Source organism: Salvelinus sp. IW2-2015, linkage group LG4q.1:29 (assembly GCF_002910315.2).
Source record: "Salvelinus sp. IW2-2015 linkage group LG4q.1:29, ASM291031v2, whole genome shotgun sequence".
NCBI lineage: Eukaryota > Metazoa > Chordata > Actinopteri > Salmoniformes > Salmonidae > Salvelinus > Salvelinus sp. IW2-2015.
Genome location: NC_036842.1, coordinates 86,609,629 through 86,623,113, shown reverse-complemented (window position 1 = coordinate 86,623,113; position 13,485 = coordinate 86,609,629). Strand labels below are relative to the sequence as shown.

Sequence of the window (13,485 nt, the reverse complement as noted above, 5' to 3'; positions counted from 1 at the left end):
TCAACTCTACTTGCTCAATTTCCACATTATTAATTACAAGCATTTAATTGAGTTATTTAATAAGAGAAGGAGTTAGTAGAAGAACACATTTGGTCTCCCAATCACAGATGCCTTATTGTTTATAAATGAACTGTAATAGACCCAAACACTAATAATTCATTATCGCGACGCCATATCATGACAAAACTAACTGCAAGCTCTTGTTAAGTTGCAGTGATTTCAAATTCAACAATGTAAATAGACTGACAACGTGTTACAATATGAGCCTTGGATATCATAAAGCGTGGAAAATTGCACCAATTGTGTTAAGTTACACTACACTGATTAATAGGCGTCTGCTTAACGGAATACGTGAAATGGTCAAGATAACACAATTAATGAAGAGACTCTTATGTACCTGAATCTTACATAGACAACACTGGCTTTACTTATGTCTGTTAGTAAAGATTGTATGGCAAAAAGACTAAGGGCCTAGAACAGCGCCCTGGGAAGTTCCTGATGAATCTACCTGGATTATGTGACAGGTTTAAGCAATATTGCCTATTGAAGACACCTTCTATTTTCTGTAACAATAGATATACTCTCTTATTCAGAAAGGTCATAGCAACGTATGTGAAAGCCATCAAGCACATACATTTTCATTTCACACTAGCAGCGGAACTTAGTGATCGATAATGTCTAATAAACCGCACTTGTAAGAAGTCTAACATCAAAAACAGATGCCCACCCCCAATTAACTTATTTATATCATTCAATCTCGTAACTTACAGCCAAAGAACCATCCGAGTCATGTGTAAGTAAGTGCTTGTGCTTGTACTGATGGTACCTTCCCTATAAGCGTGTCGCAAGTCTTAATTAAATTGAGCTTATACGTAACTGAATAGACAATATGGATATCCTATGGTCACAAACACTCATTCTTAATAATTTTACTACAAACCGGTTCATCGGAAGAATTCAACAGACGACAGTTAATGGTACAACCTGCTATTGAGACCATCACAGTAATAACAAGACCATTTCACCGCAGTCAATGATATACTATATAAGGGATACCGTGCAGGCCAGCGTAAGAATGCTTACACACCTGTCCAGCCTGAGTCGACACACAGGCTGTCCATAAGTAATCGCTAAACAGATTAGACAGATGACAAACAGTAGAAGCGTGGAGCACAATAGTACACACATCAATAACTTAACATCCAGAACGTAATTTTACGCATCCACAGTTGTCAGACCCAGGCTTCTCATGTTGATAAGACAACAACAACAACAAGAAAGCGAATCACATAACTAATCTCCACACGTCACTTGACAGAACAAACAACAATGCTCTCGTTCTATACAATAACAAAAATATACTAAGACGTAGAGTGTCAATTGAATGTCCTGCGGCATGATATCAGTGCCAAATAATGTAGAGACTAACTCTGCCAGATCTTGATAAAATCAAATCAAGTGAATAATTGCAGAAATATGCAATACGTTAAAGGGTTTATATACTATTGATTCATAATTGTGACACTAGTGTAAACAACGCAAATTCACAACTTTAAAGCATTAATCAGTCTTCGCTGGTTTGTGAATGATATCCATTCGCTCCCAGTACTCTCGAATACAGGTTTTGGAATATTAAGACATATGCAAGTCTTCCATGAGTAAAGATTAAGATCATGTATCGCGATAGGTTCTAGACACGTTTGCGGTCCTCAGGTAAATTAGAGTGGAGCCAGTCCTCATGCGCAACAATAAATAACACAAGAATATCATATGGCCCATGACGTGAAAGACCCACAAAACATGCAAACAATTTTAATCACATGGACGTATCCTACTAATCCAGAACGACAGCAAGCAAGTAGAACTTGAGATATCTTTGTCCAAGCACGCACCAAGAATCTGTGCTTCAAGACTGGAATGGGCGTAAACCAGTGAGAATCATAGCAGCCAAGACCTAACAGACACTAATCTCGAGTACACGCATCTCCTTCTTTGTCATAAAAAATGCGAGCAACATACAATCATCTGTAGGCAAAGGATACACCAGATATAGTTGACGAACTATCATATAGCAGAAACATAGCTCGTAAAATTAACAGACTAATAGTTAATAAATTGACAGAGCCATATTACCAAAGAACGAGCGCCCGGCGACCTCCTAGAAAATTAAAGTGCTAAAACCGCCTAACAAGAATAAGAATCCTCACTCTCACTCGACCTTGGCATGAAAGCACTAAGCGCACATCAAATGAACACCACTTCACGCGATACTATCAACAATTAAGTGGAGGCTTCAAGAAGCACCAGACTTCTCTACCAGATTAGACGACGAGCAGCTAAGACTAGCGTAGCAAATACACACGACAGTGACCCTCCACACGAGTTGTTGTAGAGGAAAGAAAAGCCATGGCCAGCCACATGTGACAGGCAGGAGAAACGTGTTCAACTAGAAAAAAAGAGGAGATTACATGACCCGGGAAAGTGATTCACTGTGTTTGTGTGCTGTGCCATCCATTATAGGAAGCCCTTTCCTGCAGTCAATGACCTGGTGGCTTATGGCGGAATGTTATTATTCAGAGGGGTTGGGTTAAATGCAGAAGACACATTTCAGTTGAATGCATTCAGTGTACAACTGACTAGGTACCCCCCCTTTCCCTATACAACTGACTAGGTATCCCCCTTTCCCTATACAACTGACTAGTATCCCCCTTTCCCTACAGAACTGACTAGGTACCCCCCTTTCCCTATACAACTGACTAGGTATCCCCTTTCCCTATACAACTGACTAGGTATCCCCCTTTCCCTACACTGATTGACTAGGTATCCCCCTTTCCCTATACAACTGACAGGTATCCCCTTTCCCTACACAACTGACTAGGTATCCCCCTTTCCCTATACAACTGACTAGTATCCCCCTTTCCCTATACAACTGACTAGGTATCCCTTTCCCTATACAACTGACTAGGTATCCCCCTCCTTCCCTCACAACTGACTAGGTATCCCCTTTCCCTATACAACTGACTAGTGTCCCCCTTTCACCTGTGAATCTTTATCATCAACCTTAGAATTCTGACTACAGGTAAATAAAATCCCAACTTCACGGCAGTCTCACACAAGCTGACTAAGGTATCCAATTTCCCAAATATACAACTCCGCGACTATGTATCCCCCAATTTCCCTAAGCAACACAACGCCTTGAGCTAGTATCCACCGATAGTGCCTATAAACAACTGAACTTAATGTATCACCCATGCATCCTTCTCCTCACACCAACTACATGAGTCATCCGCACAATTTTCCGCCTATATAATAACGAGACATGAACACAATAAAGTACACACACCCCTCCTGTGACCGTACACAACTACTAGGTATTCCCCCTTTCCCATATTTACAACTGACTATATGTGTAATTTCCAAGCCCCCCTTCCAACATCAAAGCTGACACAAATCCAACACTGCAATCTAGTTGTTAAATTATGAACACCCTTTCCCTGTGGTAACTGCTGGTATACACATATGGTGAGGGATTCTACCGTAATCACAAATATCCCGTCCTCAATACTCGCCTCGTCCTGGCACACCTCTTGTACCACATGGGACTCAGTCCCACCGACCCCTTGATACTAAAACAACAACGTGCTAGCATACGACTAATCCCCCGTTTCCCTACGAGAATACTAACTCACCGATACCACCCCTTTCCGGGGACTAATTTAGTACTACACTATCGCTAGCGAATTCTCGCTCCCCTGCCCGTACGATGCATACCCTGACTAGGTAAGTCTCCCTCTAACAATATCCTTCCGCTAACACGACGGCTCCTATCAACATCAGGGGTGCGTAACCCCCTTTCCCTACCGGCTACAAACTGACTAGTATCCCCATTTCCCTACTACAAGTACTAGTGACTAGGATCCCCCTTTCCCTATACAACTGACTAGGTATCTCCTTTCCCTACACAACTGACTAGGTATTACCCTTTCCCTACACAAACTGCACTAGTATCCAACTCTGTTTCCCTTTCCGCGATACAAAATTCATATTTCATAATTTTCATAATTAACTAAACTTTTTCTAATAAGGACACAGAAAACCTCTGGAAACTCGTTCAATCCTCAAATGGACAATTAGGTCTTACAGCACTTCAAGCTCTTGCTTGATTGTGTCTATAATAAAAGAGTGCAATATTGACATGCAAAAAACTCAAAATTGAATTACATTTCAAAGCTCATAGGTACGTGCATGCCTAAAGACAGTTTCTCACTCCCTCCTATTGCTAAAAGCGCACGCTTATAAAACAGCCACTTTCCTATTTATTACTATTAGGTAGCGGAAGGACTTTTGCTTCCCTTCAGGCCTGAGGTCACACACTTTCTAGTAGGCTAAAATTGAAGATATGGCAAATAGGAGTGGCAATATCGTCATRTATTATCCTCAGTAATTTTCCATCCAAGTTGTCAGACCCCAGTGGCTTCTCATTGTTGATAGACAACAACAACAACAAAAAATTCACATCTTCCACACTCACTTTACAGAATTCAAAATMACAATGCTRGTCTTTCAATAATTTGGTCAGATATACTTGGATGTGTAGTGTCAGTATTTGTTGCTGGCATGTCATGCCTAAATTTGCTAATKTTGCCAATGAAAAAATCATTAAAGTAGTTGGCAATATCATACGTAATTTATCTTTGTTTCATATTGTATTGTTAACAAGATATTATTAGTTAATCAGGTCTTCCTGGTTTGTGAATGATATCCATTCGTCCCAGTTACTTTCGAATACAGGTTTTTGGAATATTAAGACATATGTCAAGCTTTCCATAGTAAAGATTTATTCCATTATTCTAGGACATGTTTTCTTTAATGGGCCATCTAGGTAAATATACAATATCAATGGCCCCTAACCACACTGCAAACATTTACACTTGGCTGTCTACTCTGGGCAGAGTTGAACTGGTTTTGTCCAGCCCACAGCTGTGTGGACTGGAGGCTACGGTGAATCAGCTGCCGGTGCACTTTCAGGAGTCCTTTTTTAAAACACACACAGTTCTACAAGGAACACCAGATTGCTGTATATAGGCAGATTGCTGTATATTGGAAGCATGGGGGCCCGCGACTCCAGAATCTAGTACCCATCCTCACCTCCTCCGGGCTACTAACCACATTCAGCACCACTTCCTCTATCTCCAGTTAGACGCGAGCAGCCAGAAATGACAAGCGTAGCAGAAATCTGAGCCAGTGACTCTCCACACGAGTTGTGTTAGAGGAAAGAAAAGCCATGGCCAGCCACATGTGACAGYCAGGAGAAACGTGTCAAACTAGAAAAAAAGAGGGAGATTACATGACCGGGAAAGTGATTCACTGTGTTTGTGTGCTGTGCCATCCATTATAGGAAGCCCTTTCCTGCAGTCAAATGACCTGGTGGCCTTATGGGCGGAATGTTATTATTCAGAGGGGTTGGGTTAAATGCAGAAGACACATTTCAGTTGAATGCATTCAGTTGTACAACTGACTAGGTACCCTTTCCTATACAACTGACTAGGTATCCCCCTTTCCCTATACAACTGACTAGGTATCCCCCTTTCCTACAGAACTGACTAGGTACCCCTTTCCCTATACAACTGACTAGGTATCCCTTTCCCTATACAACTGACTAGTTATCCCTTTCCCTAACACTGATTGACTAGGTATCCCCTTTCCCTATACAACTGACTAGGTTCCCCCTTTCCCTACACAATGACTAGGTATCCCCTTTCCCTATAACTGACTAGGTATCCCCTTTTCCCTATACAACGGACTAGGTATCCCCTTTCCCTATACAACTGACTAGTATCCCCTTTCCTGCACAACTGACTAGTATCCCCTTTCCTATACACTGCTGGTTCCCTTTCTCACTGTTCCCTTTCCCTACACAACTGACTAGGTATCCCTTTCCCTAACAACTGACTAGGTATCCCCCTTTCCCTTACACAACTGACTAGGTATCCCCTTTCTATAACTGACTAGGTATCCCCTTTCCCTACACAACATGACTAGGTATACCCCTTTCCCTATACAACTGACTAGGTACCTTTCCCTACACAACTGACTAGGTATCCCCCTTTCCCTATACAACTGACTAGGTGTCCCCCTTTCCCTACACACTGACTAGGTATCCCCCTTTCCCTATACAACTGACTAGTATCCCTTTCCCTGACAACTGACTAGGTATCCCCTTTCCTATACAACTGACTAGGTATCCCCCTTTCCCTACGAACTGACTAGGTACCCCCTTTCCCTATACAACTGACTAGGTATCCCCTTTCCCTATAACAACTGACTAGGTATCCCCTTTCCCTATACAACTGACTAGGTGTCCCCTTTCCCTACCCTACACAACTGACTAGGTATCCTTTCCTATCAAACTGACTAGGTATCCCCCTTTCCCTATACAACTGACTAGGTATCTCCTTTCCCTACACAACTGACTAGGTATACCCCTTTCCCTACACAACTGACTAGGTACCTCTTTCCTTTCCCTTTTTCATATTTTTCATAAATTTTTCAGAATTATTAACTTTTTTTAAACACAGAAAATCTGTCGTTTCTATGTCAAATGGGCTTGTTACACTTCAGTCTTCTGTGYTGTATATAAAGTCTAATATTGAGATGCAAACTCAAAATTGAATACATTTCAACTCTGTATCTGACATGTCTTCTTTTTGTAAGCCTATAACCATGTGTGTGAGGTGTATACTTTTGTTTCAAAGTAGARTTGTTTAAGACTACCAAGAAACACTCTGTGTGATGCTGATTTATCCCAGTGCAGTAAAATTAACACACAAATGGAGAAATTACAGGGGGAAAGGTACAGGAATGTTGGACCTGATCCGGCCTTTTCAAAATCACACACTGGTTGAACTCTCATGAGTAGGCTGGCCAAGATTCACCCTCACAGTTAGAAATGGAGTGAAAATGTCTCTACACTACACAGAGTATTCACAGCTGGGTTGGATGTGCTAGGTTGAATTACAGTGCATTCGGAAAGTATTCAGACCCCTTGACTTTTTCCACATTTTGTTACGTTACAGCCTTATTCTAAAATCAATTCAATTTGTTTTTTCCCTCATCAATCTACACACAATACCCCATAATGACAAAGCAAAAACAGATTTATTGAAATTGTAGCAAATGTATTAAAAATAAAAACAGAAATACCTTATTTACATAAGTATTCAGACCCTTTGCTATGAGACTCAAAATTGAGCTCAGGTGCTTCCTTTTTCCATTGATCATCCTTGAGATGTTTCTACAACTTGATTGGAGTCCACCTGTGGTAATTAAATTGATTGGACATGATTTGGAAATGCACACACCTGTATATATAAGGTCCCACAGTTGACAGTGCGTGTCAGAGCAAAAACCAAGCCATGAGGTCAAAGSAATTTTTCGTAGAGCTCCGAGACAGGATTGTGTTGAGGCACAGATCTAGGGAAGGGTACCAAAAAATGGCCCCAACAACACAGTGGCCTCCATCATTCTTAAATGGAAGAAGTTTGGAACCACCATGACTCTTCCTAGAGCTAGCCCAATGTTCACTCTGACAGAGCTCCAGAGTTCCTCTGTGGAGATGGGAGAGCKTGCCAGAAGGACAACGACCCTAAGCACACAGCCAAGAAAATGCAAGAGTGGCTTCAGGAGTCTCTGAATGTCCTTGAGTGGCCCAGACAGATTCAGGACTTCTCTGGAGAGACTTAAAAAATGTTTTTAACCTGACAGAGCTTGAGAGAATCTGCAGAGAAGAATGGGAGAAACTCCCCAAATACAGGTGTGCCAAGCTTGTAGCGTCATACCCAAGAAGACTCGAAGCTGTAATCGCTGCCAAAGGTGCTTCAACAAAGTACTGAGTAAAGGGTCTGAATACTTATGTAAATGTGATATTTCCGTTTTTTGTTTTTAATACATTTGCAAAAAATTCTAAAAACTTGCTTTTGCTTTGCCATTATGGAGTATTGTGTGAAGATTGATGAGGGGGGGYAAAACAATTTAATCCATTTTAGATTAAGGTTATAACGTAACAAAATATGGAAAAAGTCAAGGGGTCTGAATACTTTCTGAATGCACTGTATATACAGTGTTTGACTGTCTGCSATAACTTGTGTGCTTTATTATGAGCTCCTGGAACTCTGATGTGCAGTATTGAAAGGAATGTTCCACCTTGTGCTTTTAGATGGCCTGATGAACTATCCATATTTATAAATAATGATATTGTAGAGATGTGGAAACAGAACAACATACCTGCAGCATGAGTGTAGAAATTGGAACTGAACCAGATTCAAGGTCTTTGAGCATTTCAAATGGAAACAACTATCTGACAGAATGACATGTCAACACAGCTTTCATCGCTCTTCACAAATCCTCGTCCCCTTATTGATTGTAGCCGTGTAAAGAGAGAAACAGAGCAACTTTCAAACACACTTGGTGTCAATGCGTCTGTTTAGAATCGGAGGCCAGAGGGTGGAATCATTTGAATAGTGCKCCATCACAACCTTTATGTAGAGGAATATAAGGTGGCTTTCTCTTATGTATAAGAAAATATTCCATACACACATCCATTGTCTCTGAGCAGGTGCGGATATCATTTKTTTTTAATAAAAGGTGAAGAGAGACTCTTTCTCTTATGTGGCTCTCAGTTGGGRGATTACAGTTTTTTACAATCACTTTGGCACTAATTTCAGGAACCTTGATGTCATTTTTCAAAACTCTAGACACAAAACTCACAACCAATGATCAAAATGCTAATTTTTCAAAACTCTAACACTTTTTCCAATTGCTTGGATACAATACASATAAAGCTAAGATAATTTGTTCATTGAACTAAAATCACCTGTTCAAAATGACACAACTTAACATCAAAGTACTACCATTTCAAAATGAAATTCACACATTACATCTGAGATGACTGCCTATTKATTTCATTACAATGATCTAACTATCAATTGATACAACTGCTCAAAATGATAAGTAACAGTTATAACTATACTCTTAATGCATAGTTTTATGGAAACTGACAAAACATATTCCATGTTAAGATCATGAAAGTTTCAGAATAACGAGATCCATTGACACCAATTACCGTGGAACATGAACCAATTGGAAAACATTATCTATGGATGTAATATTTCATCATCATTATTTATCAGACACTGTTTCTATGGTCCCATGTACCACTTTTCCAGACCATGTTTTCAGATTTGACATTACTGTACACTCACCGGCCACTTTATTAGGTTCACCTATCTAGTACTGGGTAGGACCCCCTTTTGCCTCCACAACAGCCTGAATTATTCATGGTGTTGTACGTTAAGAGATGCCCTTCTGCACACCACTGTTTTAAACAGCTGTTATTTGAGCATTTGTGTCCTTTCTGTCAGCGTGAATGAGTCTGGACATTCTCCTCTGACCTCTCTCATTAACAAGGTGTTTTTGCCCACAGAACTGCCGCTCACTGAATGTGTTCTGTTTATCGCACCATTCTCTGTAAACTCTAGAGACTGTAGTGCATAAAAATCCCAGGATGGCAGCTGTTTCTGAGATGCTGGAATCACCATGTGTGGCATCAACAATCAGCCACGGTCAAAGTTGCTTAGATTACTCATCTTGCCCGTTCTAATGTTAGGTCGAACAACACTAAAGCTCTCTACTCTATATATCCTATATATTGAGTTGCAGGCAGCCACATGATTCGCTGTTCGAATGTAACCTTCCTTGATGGCTAAATCAGGTCTGTAGAGCGAGATTGGCATGACCTATGTCATTGTGTGGGATAATGTCAGGTTTCACCATGCTCAATTTACCACCCTGTACTTACCCCATACTCTCCTTTCTTAAAACACGATTGAGGAATTTTTCTCCACATGGAGGTGGGAAGGTATATGATAGGCGCCCTCACGAACAAGCCACCCTTCTCCAGGCCATGGATGACGCATGTAATGACATCACGGCAAACCAGTGTCAGGCCTGAATTCGCCATGCCCTAAGATTTATTCCGCAAAAGTTTGGCTAATGAAAACATCCATTGTGATGTGGATGAGAACCTGTGGCCAAATCCACAAGACAGGGTTTATGGAAATATAGAAGTACAGTAATCAATCCCTTGTTTTGCTTTTTAACAGTAAGCCAGGCGAGGAACACTGCAGTTGACGTTTTACTGTAGTTTTTTCTTTTTTTGTAGGTATTATTTTTTTTTGCTTTGATTCAAAGAAACCTATGAGTGATTTTTATTAGATTTCATCAATAAATTTCAGATTTTGTTGCCAATGATTCCACTGTGTCTGTAGTATTCCTCTCTACTAGTCCTTTTACAGTGATGTATTTACGTGTAGTACCATAATGAAACATGTATCACATATTTTGTACTAGAATATTTAATGATTGTATGAACAATTACACAGTAAAAACTATCGGTATCTTGTGTGTGGGTGATCTAAATTAATGTTCCGATGGTAATTTCAATGATAAATCAGTGATTTGAACCAATGACTCTGCAAGTGCAAGGTTTCTTTAAAGATATGAATGCACAATGCAATGTGTTGAACATTGGACAGCCTGTGTTACAAGTGATGACCGTTTTGAGTTTTGTGTCTAGAGTTTTTGAAAAATGACCACAAGGTTCTGAAATTAGTGCCAAAGGGATTGTAAAAAAACTGTAATAGGTCTTAGTGATGGGAGGCTTTTTGTTTTAATCCAGGGTGGTATAAACACACTGCTGTTGTGCCCCGGAGCAAGGCACTTAAACCCCACTGCAGCTGTAGATATGGAGCTGTAATGGATAGTTTGTACAACTAGAAAGTGTGTAATATGCCCTGGGATGAAAGCATCTGCCATGTGAAGGATTAGTATGTGTACTTGTTATGTGACAGCAGGGTAAACGCTATAGGCTTTTTTAAAAAGAGGTTTCTCTTAACTTGTGGTGTGTGTGGTGTGTGTGTTTGTGTGTGTGTGTGTGTGTGTGTGTGTACATGTGTGTGGTGTGTACATGTGTTGCGTGTGTGCGTGTGTGCGTGTGTGGTGTGTGTGTGTGTGTGTGTGTGTGTGTGTGTGTGTGTGTGTGTGTGTGTGTGTGTGTGTGTGTGTGGTGTGGTGTGTGTGTGTGGTGTGTGGTGTGTGTGTGTACATGTGTGTGCACGCTGTAACTGCCATCGTTAATGCAGTAAAGGACTATGTATTCTGTGTGTGTGTGTGTGTGTGTGTGTGTGTGTGTGTGTGTGTGTGTGTGTGTGTGGTGTGTGTGTGTGGTGTGTGTGTGTGTGTGTGTGTGTGTTGTGTGTGTGTGGTGTGTGTGTGTGGTGTGTGTGTGGTGTGTGTGTGTGTGTGTGTGTGTGTGTGTGGTACGAGTGCATATTACTTATGCTGTGTTGAGTGTTCTCCCTCCAGAACTGCATCAAGGGTGAGGACAGGCTGGCCATCCTGTGTACCACCCCGTCCCTGAAGAACCTGGGTCTGCAGACTCCTGTGGTCACCAAGGTGGCYTTCGTCCTGGATGGTTTCTCCACGCCCCAGTTTGACCTGCTCTATGTAGAGGACCCTCGCTTCGAGGACTTTCAGAGACCCACCGTCACATCAAAGGGCAACAAGAGCATTCTGGAGATTAAGGTGAGACATGTCAGATCATTGAAATAAATGTAACTTTTCTGTTCTCTAACTGGGTCTCAACTGACCTCCTGAATTGGCTGAATATAACTGGAATTTACTGATAATATTAAGGTGAGACATTCCCCCTCGCCCCTCTCCCCACCACCACCTCTTCATTGTAGTGATGACTAGGGTTGGGGTCAGTTCAGTTACCAATGCATCCATTCAGAAACTGAACCAAATTTTGATTCATGCATTGGAAAAATCCTAATTTTAAACAAATGGCACTTAAGAGTTTCTATTCTGGAACAGAGTGTCTGTTGATCTCCTGAATTGGCTAAATTCAAATGGGATTGAACCCTGATTGGAGTTAACAACACCTTGCTCTCCGGCTCACCTCGAGACCGTGAGCTGACTCATCCTCGCCGTCTGAAGTTTGAAGGAAACAATACTGAAACAAAACAGGAAAAGGAGTCCGTTTCTCATCGCCCATCCCCCACAATTCCCTCCCTCKCTCCTCTGGCCCCTCTCCTCTTCTCCAAGTATTCTCTCCAACTCACCACATTGTTCCAAGTTCCCGAGGTCAAAGCCCTTGACATATTAATGGCGGGTTTTGAACATGCAACCCCATTTCTCTGGGTAGAAAAAAGTTTTTTCTAACAATGAAAAAAAAGGAGGCCCTATGGTCAGTGGCAGCTGTGCGGAGCGGGTCACACAGGATCCTTGGCCCAATAGTCTAATCCTCCTCCCTCCTCCCCTCTCTCAGTTGTCTCCCACCCCCCACCAATCACCTTCCCCATCCCAGACAAGCCCCCATGAGCCCCCATTACCCAGGGGACACACATCGCCCTGGGTTACACTGTTACAGGCTACATTTGGGGCCATSTGATATCTTTGCCCCAAAAAGGCCGCTGGTCAGGCTCCTGATAACGTTATTAGTCTTGGCTGGTGTATCACTYCAGATCGCTTTATGAGAGGTTAACAAGCATCTCAACCCAGATTAGCACCACACAGACTGTTCGTTTGGATAGGAGTGGCAGAATTTTTWATAGTTATTCTCTATGGGACATGGTACTTTCAATGTTCCATACCCATGCATTAAATATGTTACAACCTCAGGGTACAGACATCAGATGACAGATTTGTATTGTACGTATTATTCAGTATGCTTTGTATGTGTTCAAATACTGTAGACGTTAGAGTTTGTTCTTGTCTTAGTGGCCCTGGTATGTGTGTATGCGTGCGTGCGTGTGTATGTGTGTATGTGTGTTCACATGCACTACATTAGTTGACGTGTACTGTAGTGTGGTTTAGGAACAGGTGTGGCCCTGTGTCAAATCTGAAAATCCCAGGATGTCACGCGAGGAATGATCCTTCTCTTTATGGCCTTCTGCTACGCTCATACAGCACAGCCAGGCAGAGTGAGAGGCAACCGAGCTGTGTGTGTGAGGGGGGGGTAGCCAAGGCAGTCTGTGTGAAAGTGAGATGAATTCTCTATAAATCCTCTCTTCCTGTCAAGAAGAGCCCTCATGGACAAAGGGTTAGTTAGTGTGTATGTAGATGCACAGAGGCTTTTTTTGTCTCTGCTTTTGTCTCTGTCCAGGGCGGTGGGCTCACGAGAACAGTAATGACACCACAACCAATGCCTCAGTCACTTCCACTCCCAGCATGCATGTCTCTGAGTGGATACTGAAGGACTCACTGAGGGTGATGTAGAACTGCATGTGCATATGATCCCTCTCCCTATATCTCCCTCCTTCTCTCTCCTTCTCTCTCCCTCTCTCTTTCTCTCTCCCTATCTCTCCTTCTCTCTCCTTCTCTCTCCTTCTCCCTCTTTCTCTCTCCCTCTCTCCCTCCACCTCTCCA

At 41.9% G+C, this 13,485-nt stretch overlaps 1 protein-coding gene across 1 annotated transcript in view; it reads left to right on the top strand.

Annotated features, from left to right (window-relative positions):
- The window catches only part of LOC111961046 (hepatocyte growth factor receptor-like), a 118,788-nt gene that overhangs the window by 87,650 nt on the left and 17,653 nt on the right, over window positions 1-13,485 (top strand). The window contains 1 exon segment of the mRNA XM_070439877.1: window positions 11,422-11,640. Within this exon segment, the coding sequence (XP_070295978.1) occupies window positions 11,422-11,640 (219 nt within the window).